Source organism: Mustela nivalis (genome assembly GCF_964662115.1).
Source record: "Mustela nivalis genome assembly, chromosome: 7".
NCBI lineage: Eukaryota > Metazoa > Chordata > Mammalia > Carnivora > Mustelidae > Mustela > Mustela nivalis.
Window position 1 is genome coordinate 89722127 of NC_139026.1, and position 24111 is coordinate 89746237.

Consider the following 24111-nt stretch of genomic DNA (forward strand, 5'->3'; position numbering starts at 1 on the left):
GCATTCAACACAAGAAGTTGGAAAATAATGAAAATAATAAATTCATGGGCACCTGGGTGGCTCAGTCGGTTAAGTATCTGTCTTCTGTTCAGGTCATGATCCTGGTTTCCTGGGGTCCCGGGATTGAGCCCCACATTGGGCTTCTTGCTCAGTGGGGGTTCTGCTTCTGCCTCTCCCTCTGCCCCTCCTCCTGCTTGTGTGCTCTTGCTCTCTCAAATAAATAAATAAAATCTTAAAAAAATTCAAAGAAAATGGAAGAAAGGAAATGACAAATATGTATTTCTTGGCTACAAAATTCATATTCAGATTCAGAAATTCAGATTAGTATTCAAGAAATCCATAAGTAAGGAATTCACAGAAAAAAGCAAGTAGGGAATCAGTCTCAGTTCTAGGCCTCTCCTAGAGGGGAATATGGATTTTTCCATCAGTTTCTCCTGCGTTTCTGAGAGTGGGGCCCATCCTGCAGGAGCCTTAGAAGAATGGACAAACTCTGAGCAGAAGTCCTGTGGATATGCTGTGTGTGCCCTGAGAGGGCCAGCCAGAGGCCTACTGGCCCTTATTGGTATCCAAACTAGTGTTTTGTTTTTTTTTTTTTTAAGATTTTATTTATTTACTTGACAGAGGGAGAGCCATCACAAGTAGGCAGAGAGGCAGGCAGAGAGAGAGGAGGAAGCAGAGCCGAAGGCAGAGGCTTAAACCACTGAGCCACCCAGGCGCCCCTAGTGGGTTGTTTTTAATCTACAACTTGAGCTTATAATAACCATAGGAACATCACCAGTAATCTTTTACACTTGTTACAGTTCAGAGTGCTGGAAAAGAAAAACATGCTGTTCCTGATAGGTATGAACACTGCGCTCTCATCAGGTCCTCAAACACCCTATCAGATAAGTAGAGAAGGTCTCTGCTCCACTTGGCGGATGAGTAAAGTGAGACTCCATTTGTCTGGGGTCTCAGTGAGTCGGTGAGTCGGGACACCAATGCTTCAAAGTCCCTTCTTTGCTCCTAAGATTCCTGTCTTGGAGACACCTGCTCTTTCTTCTTGGGGCTCACTTTAAGCCCTACTTCCTCCAGGAGGCCTGTGCTGATTATCCGGTTTCCTGAACAAGTTCTGTTCTTCTTCCTGAACTTCTCCCTTGGTTCGGAAGTTTGGGATGGCTATCTTAGGTAGATAGCGTATCTCTCCACTGGAGTGTGAGCTTCCTGTGGTGGAGGGGTGGGGACCGTTCTAGGTGTCTTAGTGCAGGGCTGGGTTTGGAGAACATCCGATCCTTGTTTGTTGATCTAGAATTTGGTTTGGCAGGATTAGGCCTGTACCCATCAGAATAGATTCTGGGCTGTGCCAACCCCCACGGTCGGGCAGAGAGCTCGAGAAGGAACCCGCCATCAGCTGGGGGATCCCCCATGTCTGTGATTGCTGAGGCGGCCACGCGGTGCCTGGACACGTCAGAAAGGGCTGGGAACATAGGTCAACACTGGGAAAATCTCCTTATAGGATTGCAGGGTAGGTCAGAGAACTTTTTGTGTCCAAGCTGCATGGGTCTGAAGGTATAATTAAGTCCCTGGACCCCTTCCCCCATAATTGGAGAATCCCAAAGTTCTGTGGTCAGTCTGTTTGAGCAGGGTCTGACCAGTCTGGACAGGAGAGGCAAAAACAGACACACAGCTTTATCCATTGACAAATCTCAGCACTTTATTCATCCCTTGGCAGGGAGAAGGGGGCATTGCCCCAAGATGGTCAGCCAGCCAGATGGGGTGGCTGGGATACGTCTACCCAGATAGTAAATACAGCACTGATTATGCAGAAACAGGAAGGGAAGCAATAAGTTAAAAGCCACATAAGTTACGAAAAATAACATATATATACTTTATGTATCTTGTATCCCCACTGAGGATTTGCTCCCTTGGAAACCAATAAATAGGCAGAGAAAGAGCAGCAATCAGCACCCTGTTTGGGACTTCAGGGATGAGTCTAAGTTCGATTTCCCTCCAGCCTGAGCGTCAGTAGCCCTTCAGCGCCCTCTACAGGCATGGAGGACCTTGAGGCCTTGCTGAGGCCAAGACCTTGAGGGACATGTCCTGGAAAGTGAGATGAAGGAATCAAAGACTGGGGCTAGCAGAGGAGTGAGTCAAGGGAGAGGGAGGAAGCAGGGAGGGAAGGAGAGAGGGTGCGTGCTGGAGTGGGAAGCCGGAGCCACCAGGATGGCCCTCTAAGCCCCAAAGGTGAGAGCAAGACGAGGAAAGAGGAATGCTCCTCCGAGTGCCAAATCTTCTCTTTGGATGCAGAATTCCTTTTTGGTTGTCACTGGAGCTCCCCGCCTGGACCAGAAGGGCTCAGAAACTCCCAGACCTGCCTGGACTGTGCCTTCTTCATGGCCCCCCACTGGGGAGGTGAGGAGGGGGGAGTGGGCGTAGTGGGAAGAGGGGGCAGAGGGGGAAGAAAAAAAGAAGTTCTAACCCCACAGGTATGGGGTGTTCCTGGGCTCCCCAGCAAATGCAAAGAGGGATAGAAGGGAGGGTCGGGCTGTTCAGCCTCATGGAGAGAGCAGGGACCCTGAGAGGGGGATTCAGGGAAGATGGCCCATGGTTTCGTGGTGGTGTTGGGGCTGGGGGGTTCTCCAGACTTGGTCTACCAAAGCCAGATTTCAGGCTTGGGAAACACCTAAGCATGGGAATGGGGGGAAGGGTGTGGGGTTTGTGGGGGGGTGCAGCGAGCTTGGATCCTGGGCAGGGTGGTGAACCCTGGGGTGGCAGAGAGCAGAAGGAAGGGCCAAATTCCCTTGCCTGGTCTCAGGTTGCCATCTGGCCTCCTCCTCACAGGGGGTTTATCATGGCAAGATTAGCATCTGGAGAAGGAGCCAGGAGGGAAGGGGCATAGGCATCTGGGCTGACCTCAGAGGCCCATGCTCAGGTCCCACAGACCCAGGGAGCTTCCTCCCTTCACTCCCTAATACTGTCAGGTCTCTGGGGGCACCTCGATCCCTGGTGCAGGAAACCCAGGGGTGCTCCCCACCCAGCCTCCCCAGGAGTTGCAGATGGGGGGAGGGTGCCCAGGTCGTCCTCCTCGGCGCCTGATCCATGGCTGGCTGGGGCTGGGTGAGCGAGGGCACCAGCCTCGGTCCTGAGGCAGAGGCAAGGTAAGGCTTGATATCGGAGTTTAGGGCAAGGGTTGGGCGAAAAGTATCAAAGGTTCCTTGGTCAGAGCCCTCTGTTTGGGGAGGAGCCTCGGAAGGGAAAGGAGGTGGAGAAAAAACTGATCCCCAGTTCCAGTTTCTCCAGTCAGAAGACCTCTGGCCAGAAGGCTGGGAGGGTAGGACTGAAATATTGAGATGGAGCGGCGTGATTCTTAATAGCTGGTGACAGTCCTGTACCACCCTCGGCCACCCACAGAAAAGCAGTCCCGGTTTTGAACGCTCCCCCTTTCAGTTCAGGATCAGGTTTGCCTCCCCGCCCAACCCAGAGGCTCCAAGCTGCTTGCTTGAGTCCAGCTGAAGTCCCTCCAGCTGCAGGGGAGTGACCTAGGCTCCTGTGCTCCAGCTGCCTTACTCTGACACCTCTGACTCTTGCAAGAGGAACTTCTCGGACATTTCGGTGATTTTGATCACAGGGCCTTTTCTGTTCTTCTTTTTCCGGGAGGGCGCTCTCGAAAGGCTGGGCTTGGAGGCGGCTACAGGGAACATAAGGGGTGGGGCAGGGAAGGGGCTGGAGGTTGGGGAACCACGTAAAATGACACCTTTAGGGTCAGGATTCCCAGCACCGTGTTCCCTTCCCCACCATGAGTCCCTAGGGAAGTAGACTCACCGGTTCTGGATCTGGACTGCACCACGCTGACCATGGAGGCTGAAGGCAAGTCCATTCTGGGGGAGGATGGAAATAGGAGCATGAGAAGGGGTCTGTGGCTTAAGCCCCCCAACACGCCCCTAGGCCTGGGGGCCCTGGGGAATGGCAGGCGGAGGGGAATATTTGGTTGTTATTCTCCATCCCAGGCTGCCCTGCCGTGTGACCCTGGCTAGCCATTTTGTCTTCTCTGGGCCTCTGTTTCCTCTCCCCTGCATAAATGGCTAACATTTATAGAGCACTTAATTGTGACAGACATTTGCCTGCACAATTGTATCAATTCTCCCCACCATAGGCTGTGTTATGATCAGCCCATTTACAAGATAGGAAAACTGATGATTTGATGAATGGGTCAAGGTCCCAGTGTGCAAGTGGCTGAGGCCGGCCACGATCCCAGGTCTTCCTGACTCAGGGTATCCTGATGGAGGGGGAGTCTGGGTTTGTGTGGGGGTGGCCCTCCAGTCCTGCCCTCCCATGGCCCCTCACTGCACCCTGCCCGGGCTGCAGCCCTCACCGGCTCTCCTCGCCCTCCACCAGCTTGCGGTAGGTGGCGATCTCGATGTCCAGGGCCAGCTTGGTGTTCATGAGCTCCTGGTACTCGCGCAGCTGCCGGGCCATGTCCTTTTTGGCCTGCTGCAGGGCGTCCTCCAGCTGGGCCAGCTTGGCTTTGGCGTCCTGGAAGGCCAGCTCTCCCTGCTCCTCCGCTGCCTTGATGTTCTCCTCCAGCTTCAGGCACTGCAGAGGGAAGGGGCTCGTGAGCACTGGTGGGAAGGAGGGAGTGGGCCGGGAGCCTACTTCTGCCCTCCGTGGGGGTGCACAGGGCAGGGAGGGCTGAGCAATGGAGTTCTTGGGTGTGTCAGGGGGTTGCCTTGCAGCAAGAGGGCATTCAGTGAGACCTAAGGTGATACATCCCAGAGGCCATGAAAAAGGGAGGATCCACAGTGCCCAGAGGAGCCTGTCCCAGCTGTCCTGACAGGCCAAGCACCTTCCCCAGAGCACTGGCTGGAACCGAGGCCAGGGAGGGAGGAGGTAGGCTCTGGGTGTTTGTGGTGGTGAGGTTCCGTGTCACTCCCACAGCCCTGGCCAGTCTACGGAGCACCTTCACCTGTGACACTCATGGGATCCTCACAGCCATCTTAGGAGGACAGGAGAGGAAACTGAGGCACAGAGCTGCTAAGTGACCTGCCCAGGGTCTTTCATGGACTCAGTGTGTGTGTGTGGGAGAGAGAGAAAGCCCTCGCACTCCTCCCTGCCTCACCCCCACGTGGGTCCTGCAGATACTCACATGGCTCTTGATGGAGAGGATCTGGGATCGAAGCTTCTGGATGCGCACGTTGAGGTCAGCGATCTCACTGCGGCTACTCTGGAGGCTGTTCCCAAACTCAGCTGAGCAGGCAGCCCGCTCCTCCAGCTGGAGGGCGTGCAGGAGGTGACAGTGAGGGACAGTTCACTGTGTCCTTGCCCCTTGTGGCTCCTTTTTACTCTCACCTCCCAGGCCCTCCTCCTGCTCTGCCCCCCAGCACTCCCCAGGCCAGCCTCACAACACCCAGCTCTGGCTGCTGTTACTGGGTTGAGTGGCAGCTGTTACTGGGTGGCTGCTGTTACTGGGTTGAGTGGCAGCTGTTACTGGGTGGCTGCTGTTACTGGGTTGAGTGGCAGCTGTTACTGAGTGGCTGCTGTTACTGGGTTGAGTGGCAGCACTGAGAGCTTCTGATGGGAGCAGACTCTGGCCTTTCCCCCAGGGCATGGCCCCTCGGCCCCCTGCAGTGCGGGGCGCTCACATTCTCCATCGTGGCAGTGCTCCCCACTCCCATCTCAGTGCTCAGAGTTGAAGGTGATTTCAGCCTTCCCCAGTGCAGCCCCTCCTGCCCCCTCCGTCAGCTCGAACCTGTCTCCGGGAGTAGGCCTCGGCTTCCTCCAGGCTGCGGGCCGCGATGGCGTCATACTGCAACTTCACCTCCTCCACGATGCCGCTCAGGTCGATGTGGCAGCGGCTATCCATGCCCACGGTCACTGACACGTCCTTCACTTGGGCTGCCAGGTCCTTCAGCTCCTGGCCGGGCACAGACGTGGGGGCCTCAATATTTTCATTTCTTCCCATCCTTTAGGGTCCTCTTTCCTCCTCCTCTCTGTCCTTCTCTCTGCTTAGAAAATGCTAGCATTTCCCACTGGAGGACTAGTAACAGGTCAGACTCTGGCTTTCCTGCTGCCCTCCCCACTGTCCTCGCCAGGCCCACAAGACTGCCACTCCAGGTTACAGAGAGGAAAGACATGGCGGCACAGAGAGGATATGGAGACAGCTGTGGGCAGAGTAGGCCCCCAGAGCCCTTGCTGCTCCCGCCTAATTCCCCTAGAGGGGCAGAGGCAGGAGCCGGAGCCTCTTCCTGTCTTTCTAGCCCCAGCTTTGCAGCCGCATTGCACATTGCCCTGTCACAGTGAGTCAGGTGGCAGGGAGCAGCCAGGCACTGTGGGAGGGGGGATGGGGCTCACCTGGGGGAGGGAGGGCCAGGGACGCACAATTACTCCTGCTGGCATTCACAGTTCCCCCTGACCCTTACTTAAGTATTTCAGTCAGCAAGTCTTGGTCAATGTTACCATTTTTCTGATTGCCTCATATGTGTGTGTGTGTGTGTGTGTGTGTGTGTGTATGATATATATGGTTTTTCTTTTGTTTGTTTGAATCTGGACCCAAAGAAGATCCCTATATTACAATCAGTCCATATGTCTCCAAGTCTCTCTTACTCTGTAGGCACGCCTCCATCTCTCTCTCTCTCCCCCCTCTCTTCTTTGCTATTTTTTGTACTGAAAACACTGGGTTGCCTGAAGCAGTCCCCACAGCCCAGACCTTACTGGCTGCACGGTGGTCTGGTGTGGAACCTGCTCTTTGGCTTCGTGCATGTCCTGAGACCTGGCAGCTGGAGCTGAGGCCTGCTGAGATCCAAGTTCAGTTTTCATCTCATGACAGCATTCTGACCTTGGGTGTTGACTTCAGGCCCCCTGCTGACCCTCAGTCTGGCCTTATGCCACAGACTGTGTGTGGGGTTGAGCCTTTGGAGTCTGAAGCTGCCAAGGCCAGTGCTCTGGCCCCCAGCTCGTACCCTGCAGGGTGGGCTGGGTCAGTTAGAGCCCCAGGGATGGCTGTGGAGGCCTGCTGAGGAAGGCTGCCCTTCCCTAGGCTGCTGGCTGCCCGACCCGGCCTACGCACACCCCTGGTGACCAGGATTGGCTCCCACGAAAGGAAGCTTGGGGCGAAGGTCTGCTGGGGGCACCCTGTCTCCATCCCAGAGCTGGCAGGACCCTGAGCCTAGTGGCCGGCCACCCCGTGAGGTCTCCTGATGAAGGATTTTGGTTGATCTTCAAATGAATTTAACAAACATCTCTGGGCAAAAGCAGGAGGAACACGCGGCCCCTTGGCAGAATGAGGTGGATGGTACCTACAGACTCATGTCCCACCTTTGCTGCTCGGGTCACCCTCAGGGATTGACGTTGCCCACATGGAACCAGGTCCCGGGCAGGCCTTGGCCATGGACACTTTCAGGAATGCAGCTTTGAGGCTTCCGTGGTCAACGAGCTATGGGGACGATCCATGGGCATAGAGAGTTCCAGAGAAAGCCCTTTAGGAGCCCGAGCTGGCATTTGTTATGGGCCAGGAAAAGGGCCACTGTTATGTTGGCATTTGTTATGGGCCAGGGCCCTGTCAGAATGCACTGGAGCAGGGCTTCTCCTAGCAGGGAGAAGGGACTGGCAAAACTGAGTAGACGGAGCAGCCTCAGATCCTTTCTGGAAAGAGGTGAGGTAGGCATGAGCTTGGTGAGCAGGAGTAGGAAGCGGAGGGTTTAGAGCATCTGTAGGCCTGTTGAGGCACGCTGGCCCCCGTTGGGCCGCAGAGGGCATAACAATGCTGGCTTGCATGCTGTCACCATGGCACGGGCCCTCCAGGCTGGCAAGAACAGAGCCAAAGCGAAGTTTAAAGCTTGTCTTCAGAGCTGGGGCCTGAGCAGACAGCCTCGTGTGGGACCATCTTGTTTGTGGTCCCTGGGTCAGGGGAGGCGGTGACCCTCAGAGGGGATTTAGTGTTGCTCCATGAAATGTCATGCTTAATTAATGGCACCAGGCTCTGAATACTAACCCCTTCTTAGCAGCTGTGTAACCCTGGCCAGGTTTTTAAACCTCTTGGAGCCTCTGTTTTCTCATCTTTAGAATGGGTATGATTTTAGAATTGAAACCAGCTAGCATCTGTTAATACTTATCATGTTCCAGATTCTGTTCTCACTGCTTTAGGATATAGTAACAAAACAGTTCCTCACTGCAGGCCAGTGAGCTGGGCTCTATCATTTCCCCCATTTTACAGATGGGGGAACTGAGGTTTAGAGAGATAGAAGAACGTGCTGGAGCTCACAGAATGACGGACCCAGGATTCAAATCCAAGCTGCTCTAGCCATGATCCCTCCCTTTATAGGGTTGCCATGAGGAGTGAATGAGATTACACCTGAAAAGCATTTCCCACTGTGCCTGGGGCATAGTAGGTGCTGAGTAAATAGTAGCTAAGGATACTACTGTTGTAACAGGTGATAAAGGCGGGGGGTAGGGGGTGGTGGTGGTGGAGAGGTCCAGAGGCCGAGGCGTCTATTCCTGGAGCAGTCTCCCTGGATGCATGAAGGCAGGCACCAAAGCAGCTTAGGCACATCAGGCTCTCTCTGCAGAGAAGGGCCTTCTGGGAGGTGCGCCGGCTGTGGGGGGCTGTTGGTAGATTGCCCAGTTCGTCTCCCCAGAACAATAGCTTACGAATGGGGTGGATAGCATTCAGGCTGGAGGCAGCCAGGCCCCAGACACACCTGGGAGCTGGCGTGTACCTTGGAAGCAGAGGGGAAATGTGAGCCCTTGGGTCCTTTCACCAGCTTATGTCCCTGAAGGTGAGGGGCAGAAGGGTTGGCCGGGAGGCTGCAGTACATACGACGAGGCTCTGAGTGGCCCATGGCCATTGACATCTGAGAATTTATCCTGGCCTCGTGCGTATTTTCTGAAATGCATGAAAAGCCATGCTTTTCTGGTCTGTTGTGTGCTCCAGAGTCGAAACTAGAGTATGCAGCCCTCCTGGAGCTCCTCGCGTCCTGCCGTGTTTTTCTTTCATCCGAGACAGCCATGGTGGGCACCTTCCCCTGTAGAGACCTGCTCCATCCCACGAGCCCTGTGTGGTTGTGGGCAATTGAAATTCGGCTAGTCCGAATTGAGATGAGTTGCAGGCGTAAGGTGCACATCTGATTTTGAAGACTCGATGTGGGAAAAAGATTGTAAGAGAGTCTATTAATTTTTTGTATTGGGTGCCTGGGTGGCTTAGTTGGGTAAGCGTGTTCCTTTGGCTCAGGTCATGATCCCAGGGTCCTGGGATGGAGCCCTGCATCAGGATCCCTGCTCAGTGGGAAGCCTGCTTCTCCCTCTCCCCCTGCTTGTGTTCCCTCTCTCGCTGTCTCTCTCTCTGTCAAATAAATAAAATCTTTAAAAAAATAAAATAAAATGTAGTTACTAGAAAAACAGTTGCATGTGTAACTGAAAAACAGTTACTGTTTCTCTTAGTGCCAGTTTAGATACCCACTGGTGTGGGGAATCTTTTTACCACGGGATTAGGGCTGCCTTTCAGCCTGCGGCGTGCCTGGAGAGAAACACAAACCTTATGACCTGACACCAGCTTGGCACCTTGCTGCCCCCAGAGTAATAATCACTGGTCTGCGCACCGAGCAAGCCCATGTTCACAGCAGTCCCTCTTCTCCACAGCGCTGCCGCACAGCACGAGCCATAAATTTACCCTCTCTGTACCAGCCCCCGCAGTACCCCCAGGAGCCGCCAGTCACAATGAGAATGAGATCTGACACCAGCCACAGCTGCTCCTTCCTCTCAACCCTCTGACCTTGACTTTCCCCTCCACCTCCAGTAGGACCACATCACTGGGTTCTAGGTGGCCCGGCCCTTTTCATCCTCCTGAATGATCTTGCTCAGATATTTGCTGACTTGCTTATTACCTGTCTCCCCTCTTAGCTCAGTGGCAGCCCCCGGAGAGCATGGACTTCGCCCATCATGCTCGTGGCTGTGATACTGGAACCAGGCAGCCAGCAGGTGAGCAATAAACACTTGTTACACAGAAGAACGGATTTAGTCATCAGCAGAACCTGATGAGCCTGGTATCATCACTCTCCCCATCTTACAGATGAGGAAACAGGCAAAGAGAGGAGAAATAACTAGTCTGAAGTCCTAGAAATGGAAAATGAAAGCCAGGATTGGGGTCCAAGGGCTGCTAAATCCAGATGGAGCAGGGGCCAAGAAGATTTGTTAGGGGTGCCTCTGGCAATGCCCAGGCCTGTCATTGGCCATGCCTGGCCTACCTCCCGTTAAGTCTCTATGCCGGCTGGGCCTTGATCTTGGCTGGGAGCTCGGGCTCTGGGCTTGCCGAGGTGCACAGAGCCCAGTGCAGATTCTGAAACACTGGGCCCACTGCTGTCTGCCTGGCTCCACAGTAGGTGTGGGCAGAGGAACTCCTAGCCCACTTCTCCAGCCACTCAGCGGGCCCCGTGCCCTGCTCACCTCCTGAGGGCTCAGCCAGGGGTGGGAAGCTGCTCAGGGCAGCTGATGTCCTGGTCTGCCTGGAACGGCAACCGTCCTACTGCTCCCCAGGGTTGTGCTATTCTCTCCGCCAGGCCACCTCCCATGGCCACAAACAGGTCTCAGGGCCACTGAAGACCCCATCGAGGGCCCAGCCTGCTGGAAAGCAGAGTGGCCTGTATGTCGCCACAAGGTCCCCATCTCCCTCTCCACAGGACGAGGCCGCCAAGCTGTGGTCAACAGCCCCTAGGGCCACTTTAGCAGAACCTTAAATTTAATTTAATCCTTATTTTTTTAAAGACTTATTTATTTGAGAGCAAGCGAGCGAGCAGGGGTAGGGACAGAGGAAGAATGAGAGAGAATCTTAAAAGGCTCCCTGCGCGGCGCTTGATCCCACGACCTTGAGATCGTGACCTGAGCCAAAACCAAGAGTCAGACACTTAAACTTAACCGACTGAGCCACCCAGGCACCCCCATTTTAGCAGAACATTCTGATGGTAGTGGTGACCTTGATCCCTGCTCTGAGACTTGGCTGCGCTGCCATAGTTAGGCACCAGCGGTTTACAGCACACCGGCTGCCAAGTCCTGCCATCCCCTCCGCCTGCTCCTAGCTGAACTGCAGCATGACCCTCCTATCTCCGGACACAGGGGATGTGGTGCCCGGAGGCAGAGTGGAGTGGAGGGGAGCGTATGCAGGCAGCAGCGGGGCCCATCTGTGGACTGCACTGACTGCGTGCTAGGCCTTGTGGGGTCATTGTACCCCCAGGCTCAGCAGAGGACTTAGAGACACAATCAGAAGATATCTGGAGGCTCCCTTGTCTGCATTTACCAGGTCTTTTTTGTTCTGGCAGAAGCTAGCATTGTCTGGGAACCCAAGAATCTGACTGCAGGTCCTCCCTGCCTAAGCCCCGAACTGGGGAAGGCCAAGGGCATGACTATCCAGCCTAGGCCTGTGGGTACCTGCCATTTACGCTGCAGGAGTGGGGAGAGATGAGTCCAGTAAGAACAGCTATTCTTGGGCGCCTGGGTGGCTCAGTGGGTTAAGCCTCTGCCTTTGGCTCAGGTCATGGTCTCAGGGTCCCGGGATTGAGTCCTGCATTGGGCTCTCTGCTTGGCAGGGAGCCTGCTTCCTCTTCTCTCTCTCTGCCTGCTTCTCTGCCTACTTGTGATTTCTCTCTGTCAAATAAATAAATAAAATCTAAAAAAAAAAAAAAAAAAAAAAAAAAAAGAACAGCTGCTCTTAGGCTGGTTCCCTGTCTCTCAAGCCACTTTCCAACCCTTGCCTGGATGCATGGGTCCCCAACATGCCCTCTGCACTCCAGCACATTCCAAGAAATAGGTCCTTCTTGAGCATGAGGCCTCTTGGGAATTTGCCTGTGCTCCATGAAAGGAGGAGTGAGGGGACGTATTGGGTTATTGACAGCAGTGCGGGAAGGGGATGGGAGAGCGTTAGGTCTGTGTTATGTCTGTGATGACTGCTGCAGGTTCCATGCCCCGCTAGACACCCTTCCCTCCTCTGCATCCCTTACCTGGGGACAAGTCAACTCTTGGCTCAATGGGACGCTCAATTTTCTCACCTGCTCATAGATGTTTTTCATCAGCTCCACGAAGCTCTGCAAGCCTTTTAACTTGGTTTCCAGTTCGGTCCGACGGAGACACTCTGCATCCAGGTCCTGGGGGTGGGAGCAGTGGTGAGTGCCGGGGAGGTGTCCCAGGGTGGGAGTGGGGTGCCCATCTTCCTGAGGGAGATGGGGGTCATTCCCAAGGAAGCCCCGGCTCAGTGCCTGGGAGAAGCCTCAGGGTGAGGACAGGTACCCATATCTGTCTGTGGTCCTGGGACTCAAGCCTTGGAGGGCTTTGCTTGGGGAGCCTGAGGGAATGAGGGCAGAGGGTCCATGAGGAAGGAGCCCCTGGGGCAGGCTGGGCTGGCTACCTTCTTCAGCTGGACGAAGGTGAACTCCATGTCTGTGCGCTTGGAGATCTCCTCCTCATACCTGGGAGGGGAGAGGGAACGAGGCAGCGGGAGAGAGAGAGAAAGAGAGAGAGAGGCCACTCAGCTACAGATGGCAGGAGCTTGGGGTATGATTATCCCTTCTGGACTGGGGCTCAGGGCCTCTGCTGCCCCATTTGGTGCCTTGTGCACCAAAACTGGCCTTTGCCTTGGGTAGATATAGCCCCTCGTCTATGACACATCTCTTCTAAGCCCATGACATCATTCTCTCACTCCTTCCAGATGATCAGCTAGACCTCTCCCTAGAGGTATCTGTCCCCTTCCCGGCTCGTCGTCATAGCCACCTCCTCCAGGAAGCCTCTCCTGATTGCACAGCCCTGTCACCCTAACCTTGTTCTCTTACCTTTTCCCTCTTTCCTCTCCCAAGAATCTCCATTTCCTATAAGCTGTGCCTTTGGCAGAGCCTGCTCTGAGCTGTCTGCTCACAGATCACCCTCTTCCTCCTCCCACCCTCCCCTCTGCATTGCTAGCTGGTAGGACACCATTCCAACACGTTCCCTCCCAATGGGAGAGTGTGGATGTTGCAGACAGACCCACCATGTATTCTTGGGCATGTAACTGCACCCTCCTTCGTCGGCTCACCCGTCTATTAGGGGTGTGTGTGTGTGTGTATGCGCGCGCGCACACGTGTGCACGCGCACTTGCGGGGGTCAGACCAAGCCCAACCCTGACACCGTGACAGATGTGCGTAGTAGACCCTCCACGAGGGTGGGTTCCCTCTCTTACCTTTGCCTCCTCCTTGCTCTACGCCTCCTTGGGTTTGCAAGGAGGGTCTGGGTCTGGGTCTCTAACCTTAACCCCTGGCTCTAATCAAACCTCTTGGCCCTCTCCGGGCTGGGTGTCTGCCACCACAGACTTCTCCCCCTTGGCCCTGCCTGCCTTCATGGATGTGGGGCTTCTGTGGCTTCCTGTTTTCTTCCCTCCGTTCCAGGGAATGCTTGAATCATTGGCAGCTCTAATTATAGCCGCCCGCTGGCCCCGCTCCCTGAACTCACGGGCAAGGGCAGCGTCACCCATCGCCCACGTCAGCTGGCTGGGCCCGCCATCACTCGGGCCTTGTTTCTTACCAGCCTTTACCTGAGAAACTGAGGGGAGCAGACCCCAGTGGATGAAAGCCCGCCAGACACTGGGTCTCTGACACTCAGTGTGCTTAGCATACACATTTTCCTGGCTGCAGCCTTGGCTTCCCGGGGTCTGCAAGGGGCTCTCAGGGTGCCGGTCGAGGGCACAGTGTGGAGGGAGGACAGGGGGAACTGGTTGGCAGTCTGGGGCCTACCAGAGCCAACAAAACGCCCAGGAAGCTTTTACTTGTGCCCTTTTCTTTGCAAGGAAGCTCCAGAGACTCACTCCTTGGGTTTAGATCCTGGCTCCTTGCTAATAGGCCATGGAACCATGGCTAAGCTGCTTGTGTGCCTCGGTCATGACAACACTGATGTCATGAAGGTTATATAAGTCAATATACGGAGCGTTTACAACAGTGCATGACACCTGCTAAATCTATCATTATTACCTGAGCTCTGTTCTAGCTAACACCAGCCTTGGCCTCTAGCATTTCTGGAGAGGAACCGTGGGAAGCCTCATGCAGAGAGTGGGTGGTTCTCTACACTCCCATCCCAGACTTTCCACTGGGAATTTGGTGGACTCTGAGGGGTTCTGTGCCCTGGGTCATGGGTCTAGGGAACCCCAAGCTGAGAGGTCCCTCACTGGCTGGCCCTCCCTGTGTAAGCCCAGTGGTCAAGGCTCTCCCCTTCTCCCCTCCCATCTAGATAACACAGTTCTGCCTGCTGGGGGGCAGGACCTTAGAGAGAGCTATCCAGGGGGTGTTCTCTGAGGTGTCGAACCTCCTCTCTATCCCTCACTGTCCTTTTAGTCTTTTTGTATAGCCTTCCTTCCTCCTTTATCACCAGCTCCACTGGATTTCAGCCCTAGTTCACCCCCTCAACCAATACTCTTGTGCAGTGAACCTCCTGCACAACTGTACATGACACCCCCAAGTCATTTGCTCTGTGGTCTTGGGCAAGTGGTTTCCCCCTGGGGGGCCTCAGCTTCATCCTTAGTAAATACAAGGGTTAGCTAGATGATCCTTGGGGTCCTGACTACATCCTTTTGGAAGTCTCTATCATTATAGAGACTTAGGTAAATGCTATCTCCTCTAATCTACTCCTAATCCCCTGCCAGTCTGCCAGCCACTAGTTCCCAAACCCATTCCCAGCCCTTTTCAGCTTGTCACACCCACCCCGGGCTCCCCCCCCCCCCCCACTTGTTTATTTCTGGGAGTGAAGCTGATCTCATCAGCCTTGTAGAGACAAGGCACACCCCTCCCTGTCAGGGCTTGGCCTGGCGTCTCCAGGCTCCTGGGGCCCCCCAGGCTCTACACAGCCAGGCTGCAGCTTCCCCAGCTCTGGTGGTGGATCTAGAAGCCCTCCAAACTCACCTCCCCCAAATCTGGTAGGTTTCCTACCCAGAGAGGGGGAAGAGAGGCCCTGAGCCAAAACAGCAAGCTCAGGCTACAGGTGGAAACCAGGCCGCCTGCCAACTGAGGAGGCTGAACCAGATTAAAGCAACAAGTAGTGTTTGGACAGAACTTCCAGTTACAAAGTTTCTCCATGGTGATGATCTGGCTGGGCTCATGGGAGCAGCCTCCTCCCGCGGCTGGCTAGGGTTACAGATGGTCTTAGTGCACATGGCTCTGTGACCCAGGACAACTCCCTGCCCTCTCTGGGCCTGTGTTTCCTTCCCCATGAAACGACGATGATCCCAGGCCCCCATCTAGCCATTCTCTGGTTCTTTGAGGATCAAAGAACTGCCAGACATCAGTGAAATGACTCTTGGATTCTGGTGCGCTAACATGATTCCCCTCATCACCGTCAGATATTGAAACTAGGCAGCTCAGAATGGGCAGTGAGGTTCCCTGTGGGTTTCTGTAGTAGGGCGTGGCTGGGGGAGAGGTGGCCCCTCGGCCATGGAGGGGCCCAGCCATGAGGAGGTGTCCAGTCCAGGACTGCAGATCACACTTATTGGCCAGAAAATTCCAACTAGATCCACAGATGAGGAATTTGAGGCCCCCAGAGTGGGGAGAACTTGCCACGTGACTGTCTTCTCTGAATGTGGCCTGAGCAGGGGAGGTCACATGGAGAGAGGGTGGACAAGCTGAGCCACAGCCCAGATCTGGGCTCCAGACAGGGTGCCCCAGGCCCTTGGCTGCTCCCAAGACTGCAGGCCTCACCTTGGATTGGCAGGTGTTGGGGCTGGGCCAAGCGCTGGAGGAGCGGCGGGGAGGGGGGGGGGTGCGTCCAGGCACATCCCACCCTCCCTCACCTAAGCTGAGGACCTCCTCAAAAGGAGACCAGACCAAAGGAAGGAGCCCAAGGACACAGCCTCTCTGCTTCGTCTCAACCTCCCCGTCCTTGAAGCCTTGCCCGCTGTCTGGTCACAGATGTCACCTCTCCTGTGAGGGACCCAAGCACCTGGTCTGCCTCTCCACGTGGCCCAGTTCAGCAAACCTGTGTCAAGGACTACTGTCAGCCTTCTAGGGGGTAGAAGAGTGGCCATTTATGGTGGTGTGGGTTCAGGCTGAGCTCCCCACTTCCTCCTCTCATGCCAGCTTCAGGACGGCTCAGCGTCACCTTTCCTGTTCCACATGGGGGGTACTGAGGTTTGGATGTTGAGTGACTTGCCCAAGGTCACAGAGCTAGCGAGGGGTGGAGGCCAGGAGTGAACCCCTTCCAGCCCGTGAGCACCTCACAGGCCGGGGCTGTGGCTTCCTCATCTCTCTAGACCCCAAGGCGCCCACGGAGCTCAGGCAGGCATTAGCCACTGGGACTGTGTCTTTATTCTGACACACCTCACCGTTTCTGTCCCCTGCCTGCCCCTGCTTCCCTTTCCAGCCCACTCGAGATCAAGTTTCCAAACCGTATCTGAGGCAGGAGCCCATCAGTTGCCCTAGCCGGTGACAGTTTCCCATTGCCAGTGGAATGTGTGGGTGAAAGCAAGTGTGTTTACGGGCACAGGGCAGGGGCAGGGGACAGGGACTGAGGTAGTGTCTGAGGCCGGCGACCACAGGGCATAGTTGCCAGTCAGCACGAGACTGACGTGGTTGCAAGGGCCACTATTTGAGACGGTGGCTCACGGTGGCACTGCCATCTCCTCCCGGTATTTAGAATACTGGCTGGGGGGCACCTGGGTGGCTTAGTGGGTTAAGCCGCTGCCTTCGGCTCAGGTCATGATCTCAAGGTCCTGGGATCGAGTCCCGCATCAGGCTCTCTGCTCTGCAGGGAGCCTGCTTCCTCTTCTCTCTCTCTCTCTGCCTACTTGTGATCTCTCTCTGTCAAATAAACAAAATCTTTAAAAAAAGAAAAAAAAGAATACTGGCTGGCCCACAGTAGGTCCTCAGTAAGCACATCTGTAGTAGATAGATGTTCTTTAAGGACCTTTTCTCGTTTTCTGGCTTGGGTGCCCTGGGCCTTGCCTCAGGGGGTAGGTTGGTTCCCACCCTCCGTCCCTGCCCACTGCCCCTTGCGGCGCAGCCCACCTGATTCGAAACTCCTCGACCTTCTGGAGCACCTGCAGCAGGCTGGCCTCCAGCTGTCCCCGCTCCTGGTTCACTTTGCGTAGCTCCTCCTGCAGCCGTGCTTGGTACCCCTCGTAGAGGTGCCCGAGGTCGAAGGTGCCAGAGTCCTGGCCTTGCAGGAAGTGCCAGCGGGTCTCCAGCAGCTGGTTGCGCTGCTCCAGGGCCTGCACCTGGGAGAGGAGGGGAGCGGCGGTGAGAGTGCCTGGCGTGGACAGGTCGCCCGAGGCGCTGGGCCAGCCTGCGGGCCCGCATGGGGGCTGCCCCGGGCCCGGGGAGCTCATCTGCTCTGAGCTCACCACCCGGTACCTCTCTCGGCGCATCCAGATCTCATCTGCAATTGCTGATGCTTCACACAGAAGATGGCAAGATAAAGAGGGAATCAGAAAGGGGTGGAGCCAATTAGCGGAGGTTTCCTCAGGGAGGAGCAGGGCCCAAGAGAGGAGGGAAGGGGCTGAATGTGCCAATGAGATGACAGGCCCTCCACGTCTGCCTGGGGCTTGGGTGGGAGACCCCAGGGAACACAGGGTGTCAGAGGCCTGTCTGCCATCCCCCCTTCCACCCCAAGCCGACAAGCCTTGTCTCATCTTGCCGTGGAAGCTCGGCAGGGGAGGGCCTGGTTCGTCCTTCATTGCTAATCCTTCTGACAACCCGGGACTTGGAGCTTCTCCAAACCTCAGTTTCCCCTGCTAGAAGTTGGGGCTGACATGGCCTGTCCTGGGCACCATGGCTGTTTAGGCACCCCAGGGCTGCCTGCGGGAGGAAGCTGGGGACAGGCTCTGGGACAATAATACCAGCAAACATTTATGCATTCCCTACTGTGGGCCAGGCCTTGTTCTAGAGGCTGGCTGGACATCTTTGCCTCATTAGCGCCCCACAACCTGATGGGCTAGGGGTAGTTGTGGCTGCATTTTACAGAGATGCCAAATAACTTGCCCAATGTCACTAAATTAGCAAGTGGCAGAGGTAGGTGTGGAATCCAGGGTGGTGGGAGTTTAGATTCTTTCAACCCTCAGAACTGGGGCTTCCTGTCTGGCTGCAGTCTCCGTGGGTGCTGGAACCCACCTGCCCTTCCTGGACTGGCTTCTGCCTCTAGTTGGAGGCCAGTATTGCCTTGAGGGTGATGACTTCGAGAGCTCTGGGCACAGCTGTTTCTCTCAAACTGCCTCCTTCCCGCTCTCCTGCTCACAAGGCTGCAGGGACCCCCAAGGCTCCCAGCTCAGCCAGCGCATGCCGTCAGCCGTCAGGATCACTCTTGAATCCTTTCCTGCCTTCTACCCAGTCCAACCTGGGGCAGCCTGGGCTGGGGGTGGGGGCATCCCCTGCCTCTGCCCAGGCTGCCTGTCCTCTCCAGGCTCTAGCCTTCCTCTCACTGGCTTTTCCACCGTTCCCGTCCTTTCTGTCCCTCCCAATTTGTGCTCCCAGCTCCCCTCCTGCTGGAAGCCTCCAAGAATCAGAGCTCAAAGGGCGCCAGGCTGGCTTAGTCAGAAGAGGATACGACTCTTGATCTTGGGGTTGTGGGTTTGGGTGTAGAGATTACTGAAATAAAAAAAAAAAAATTAAAAAAAAGAAAAGGAAAGGGAAAAGGAAAGAATCGCAGCTCAGAAGAAGTCCCCAGCCCCCCGGCTTTTCTTACGAGGTTCTCAGTTTATCTGCTCCTCATTTGTCTGGACCTCCCAGTCTTCCCGTCAGACTGGGAGCCGCCTGCTCTCTTCTTTAAAGACTATATTTTTTAAAAAAGATTTTATTTATTTATTTGACAGAGAGAGATCACAAGTAGATGGAGAGAGAGGCAGGCAGAGAAAGAGAGAGGGAAGTAGGCTCCGCGCTGAGCAAAGAGGACTTGATCCCAGGACCCTGAGATCATGATCTGAGCCGAAGGCAGCAGCTTAACCCACTGAGCTACCCAGGCGCCCCCACCTGCTCTCTTCTTGAGACCCCTACCATTTGGCGCCCACGCCAGGGGCAGCTGGGAGAGTCAGCTGGGGCCTGGCTCCTGGGCAGGCTGTGTGCACTAGGGTATTGTGACGTCCAGCCCAGTCATGTTCCCTATGACCACAAGCAAGCCGCTGGCTGCACCTTGCCCACTGCTGGCACTAGCTCCCGGGATCACAGCTCAAAGAGCCAGAATCCTAGCCAGATCACCTGGCTTGTACTCTTCATCTACAGAGGGGGAGGTGAGGGCCCAGGGTGGTCAAGGGACTTGTCCAGGATCCCATGGAGACTTGGAGGCCAAGTTTCCCAGGCAGGAGCATCTGATAGCTGCTGCCCACTCTGGATTTTCAGGGACTCTCTGTTTCTTTTGAATTTAGGGGCTGGGGGCCCCTTCTCTTTCTTCCTGTCCTGTCCACACTCTTGGGGTTTTCCTGTGACACCTGAGCATTCTTGTGAAGTCCCCTTTGACAATGCATTAGACAATACTGGCTGGAATCCTGGGCTAGGGCCTTCGTGGGCTGTCGTTCCCCTGCTTAAATCCCATCTGTACTGGGACGTTCTGCTCACAGCCAACCTAAGCCTGCAGTCTGTTGTTGTCAGAGCCAAACAGGTTCCGTAGGGATGGCAATCAGGAGGGTTTCTGTCCTCCTGGGGTGTTCGAGAAGGATCTCTAGTGGGGGGAGACACTTGCTCACTCCACCTTCCTTTTGTTTTGACAAGCTGGAGCCCTGTGTTTACACTGAGGGTGAGGTGAGAGGAGAGATGTGAGGCTCCTTCCTCCACTCATAAGCAAAAAAACACCCTTGACACCAGGAAGTTCTTCCCTTAGTCTAACCTCAATTTCCTATGCTTCCGTACTAGCCGCTGGGAGAAGGCGTGCGTTTGGCCAGCCAGTCCAGTCACAGGGCACTTTTGTCCCCTGTCCCCTGCTGCCATGTGTGTGTGTATGTGTGTGTGTGGGGGGGCAGTGTCTTGTCTCAGTGGGTGGGGAGGGAAACTCACCCCCATCCAGGACCTTCCCAGCCCAAGGCTCCTCCCTCTCTGGAACAAAGGCCTAGGGAGGGCTGGGTAAGCAGTTAATTGCTCTAACCTGTCAAGGCTGCTGATCACTCACCTCTTGGTCCCCTTCCTTCCCGTTCTGGCTGACCCCCACACCCCTGAGATCATAGGCAGCATTCCAGGAGGGGCCTCAGAGAGCAAAGCCCTGGTCTACTTGCTTCCCATTTTATAGGGGAAGAAACTGAAGCCCAGAAACACAGAGCTCCGTATGACCCAGCGCCACCGTCAGGCTGAAAAGCAGGCCCACCCCCAGGGTTGGGGGAGATATGCTTTTTGTATTGGGAACTGAGCAGCCCCAGTGGCCTGGAGTTCCTGGCTGGGGGGTCCCCGCGGAGGGAGGCTTCCGATCCCTGGCCCACAGTCCCCGAAGTGGCGACCTGAGTGGTGACCCCAGGGTGTGTAGGTCCTTCTCTTCCCATTGGGGTGGTTATCAGTTGTCAAACTCCCAGCCCACCAGGAAGGGCTTGTTTGTGCCCTTCTGCAAGCAGACGCCAGCTGCACAATGGCTCCAGTGACTTCCAGAAGCCACACAGGCCCATGGGAAGACATTGTGCCTGTCCCGCTATCTCTGGGCCTTTCACTGCCCCTCTTAGGTCCCCTTTTTATAGCCTCCTCAGGTGGGCTGCTGGTGGTCCTTTCTCTTGTCCCGTCTCCATCTCGTCTGTGGTCTGGACTTGCAGGAGAGAGGGTCCAGCCAGCAGCCTTCTCCCTGCCTGCCTCAGCCTCCCCTCCTATTGCTTCTGCTCAATCTTCCTCCTCTCAGGACTGTATTCCTCCCTGTCCTGGCATGAGCTTGGGGTCATGTACAGAGCAGGAGCAGAGAAGGAAGGTGGAATGTGAAGCTCAGAGAGGGGAAGTGGCTTGCTTAAGGAAACACAGCCTACAAAGGAAAGAACCAGCCCCGCTCCAGGGACCCTCGGCCAACTCCTGGGGATCAACCCCCCAATCCTCTTTCTCTGCCTTCTCTTCTTCCTTCTCCTGCTTGGTGCTCTCTGATTTCTCTTGGTGCCTCAGAGGGCCCAGAGGGGATGAGGAGTTGAAGGGCCCCTGTCTGTTTCTTCTCTGCCTAGAGCCCCCAGGCTTGCGTGGTTGTGGCATCTTGCCCCGTGGGCCGCTCCTACCCACGAAGCTCTCCCACCCTCCCTCCCTCTTCTCAGGCTCCTGCCTGGAAGGGGCCAACTAGGTTCAAGAGCTCCCCAGGCTGGGCCCATTGACAATATTTTTTATTTAGCAAACAGAACCCACTTGGTACATGCTAAGTGCTTCATAAATGCTTTTCAAAAATTATCCCATTTGATCTTGACCAGCCCATGACACGGATGCGTACTGAGAAGCAGAGAGGTTAGATAATTTGCCTGAGGTTAAACAGCTGGCCAGAGGCGGAACCAGGATTCAAATCCAGGAATGGGGTTTCTCCTCAGGCCCTTGAGGCCTTTATAGGGAGACAGGGAGGGGCATGACTTAACAGTCTGAGCTAACAGCCCCCTCTGTAGAGCTGGTGGACCAGCTGGGGCTCTTTGGCCCCAGCGATCAGGGTCCCCAAGAGGCTGGCATCCATGGCTCCTGGCGTCCTACCCTGAAGAGCACCTGTCTCAAGGCCAAGGCTCTAGGGTTGGGAGGCTCCAGTTCTGCTAAAGACCTCCGAGGGCGTCGGACTGGCCCCTGGGCACTGGACCCCAGCCCCTTGAGCCCCCTCCCTGTGCTTATATACGTGTCTTATCCCCATGGCCCAGGCATAGGGTGATATCAGCGCTGGCATTCAGAGAGAAAAGCCACCCATCCGAGCCAAATTACATAGCTCATGAAGCATTCCTTTTAAGGGATTAAAGCGGTTTCGAGAGGAGGTGGCTTTGCAGGGACCTGCCTCCCAGGTGAGCGGGCTGTTTTCCTAGGGCACACAGCCCAGCAGTGCTGGGCTCTGCACAGCCGGCTGGGGCCGGGGGAGGGAACGCTCTTCCACAGTGGACAGTCATCCTTCTCCAGCTGTCACTTTCCCTCCTCATCTCCCCACCCTGGACGCCCTGGGTGTGGGTCGGGGGAGAGGAAAACAAACCTGCAGACCTGAGTTCAAGTCCCGACTGTACTCCTGGTGGTAGTGTGACCTTGGGCAAGGCACTTAACCTCTGGGATGCTGTTTCCTCATCTCTATAGTAGGGGAAATGGCCACTGCGGAGTGTGGCCGTGGGAGCTAATGACACATGTTTGCACAGTTCCCGCAGAGAGCTCGGTGCAAACAGATGCTCCATACGTGTTAACCTTTTTCCCCTGCCCTTCTCCACGGATGCCTGCCTAACGGGGGGCCCTAGCAACATGCAGAGGAACACAAGACAGGGAGACATGCGCAGGAGAGGACTGAAGCGAGGGCAGAAGGATGGGGCTCTGGCGTACTGAGTAGGAGGGAGAAGTTGAGTTTTCCTCATCTGTAAAATGGGCACAAAAGGACTTCTTTCATAAGGTTGTTGAGGGAAACATGTAAAGCTTCCAGCATGGTGTCTGAAATGTAGTTAGTAGCTGATGCAGCTGTTACTATTTATGATCCTTGTTTCTGGGCAGGGCAGGGGGTGCAGAGCTGGGAGGGTCAATCTGGAGAGGTCTCCTGGAGGAGGAGAATGAGGAAGGGGTTCTGGAGGTGAATAGGACTTTCTCAGTGCTCTTGAAGACCATGCCCTGGGATGCAGATGGACAGGAGTGCCTCACACCAGCATGCCAGCCAGGGCAGTGGGGTCTAGGAAGTCTGGGTGCTGGGGACTCACTCCCTCTCTCATGTGGGCACCGGGGAGGCCTGGCTGCCTGTCTGCTTCTGACTGGAAACCTCAATTCTCCACATTCCTATCTCCTGACAGGCTACCTCCGCATAGCTAATCCAAAGCCTCCTTCTGGAGGCCCTGGGTACCCCTTTGGCTCAGCTGACCCTTTTGACCTCCAGAAGCTGAGCAGGGTCAAGGCCTGGAAAGAAGGGCGGACTCTTGGGAGCTCATCTCCTTTGTCCACCTGCCTTGGAGTCATATGGCAAACCATGTCCCCATCAGCCATTCCCATGAGAGGGTATCCTCCTGGCCACATTTGGGGCTCCTCCCTAGTGTCCGCCGAGAGGGACAGTGACCCCAAGCCACGAAGCACGTTATTACCCAGACATCCCTCAGGGCCATCCCGGGGCCTCTTTCTCCCCAGCGCCTGCCCGGATGGCTCAGCGACTGCCCTTGCCATCTCTCTGTTCAGAGCCAGCCTGCCGGCTTCTCATTGGCTGGGATCAGGGGTGGGGCAATCATCCCGAAACACAGAGCTCAGCCACCTGCCCAGGTCTGAAGGTCCTTAGGTTTCAGGACCCACCCCCCTACTTCTGCTCACCTTGCCAATCAGGGAGGCAAACTTATCATTGAGGACCTTCATCTCCTCCTTCTCTTGGTTCTTCTGCTGCTGGATGGCTGGGTCCACTTTGAGGTCCAGGGGTACTAGCAGGCTGGGGTTCACGGTTACCTTGGCAATGGTGCCAGCCGCCTCACAGCCTGTGAGGCTGCGGGAGCTGAAGCCTGGCCCGGGGGTCCCACAGATGCCCCATCCCGAGGTCCCAGGCCGGGGGCCGCCCGCAGGGGTCACCTCACAGCTGCTAAGGCTGCTGAAGCCAACGACGCAGGAGCGGCAGGCCATCGCGGCCCCCGGGCCCGGGACGCGGGCGAGCACGGGTGTGTGTGTGTGTGTGAATGAGCCTTTGAGGGGTGGCAGGCAGCTGGCTCTGGTCTCAGGCAGGGCAGGCTGGGGACTGAGGAGCAAACACCTGTCCTACAGTGCTCATTAGCTCCAGGAGGGCGGGACGCCTCCCAGCCCGACCAACCTGTTAGATGATGCGATGTTCCTGCCCCTCCCCCCGCACCACGCATGCATCTCCTCCCCAGAGCCTGAGACCTGCCTGCTTGAGGGGGCTCTTCACAGCTTCCCCCACACCCCATGGAGCTGGGTCTGGCTCCAGGGGAGGGGGGGGTGAGGCCTGGCTGGCAGGTGGGCTGGGTGGGGGTGCAGTGGTGGCCGAGGAAGGGCAGACCGGAGGAGGAAGGAGAGAGAGGTGCAGAGAGCACCTCTCACCACAGACCTCACTGCATACCTGAGGGCTGAC

At 55.8% G+C, this 24111-nt stretch overlaps 2 protein-coding genes across 3 annotated transcripts in view; one reads left to right on the top strand and one right to left on the bottom strand.

Moving 5' to 3' along the window:
• SMIM41 (small integral membrane protein 41) overlaps nt 1-24111 on the top strand; it is a 112327-nt gene that overhangs the window by 51715 nt on the left and 36501 nt on the right. The gene's annotated exons all lie outside the window — the stretch shown is intronic.
• On the bottom strand, nt 1665-23954 carry KRT80 (keratin 80). Of its 2 annotated transcripts, none has more exons than XM_082741409.1 (9): nt 23349-23954; nt 16971-17179; nt 12362-12422; nt 12006-12101; nt 5723-5887; nt 5120-5245; nt 4349-4569; nt 3799-3854; nt 1665-3664 (listed from the first exon to the last, which is right to left on the bottom strand). In XM_082741409.1, the coding sequence occupies exons 1-9, from the start codon at nt 23646-23648 to the stop codon at nt 3540-3542; spliced, it is 1359 nt and encodes a 452-aa protein (XP_082597535.1). In that variant the 5' UTR covers nt 23649-23954; the 3' UTR covers nt 1665-3539. The 2 variants fall into 2 exon arrangements, with proteins under 2 accessions (XP_082597535.1, XP_082597536.1); XM_082741410.1 differs by having other exon boundaries at nt 3571-3699; nt 23349-23951.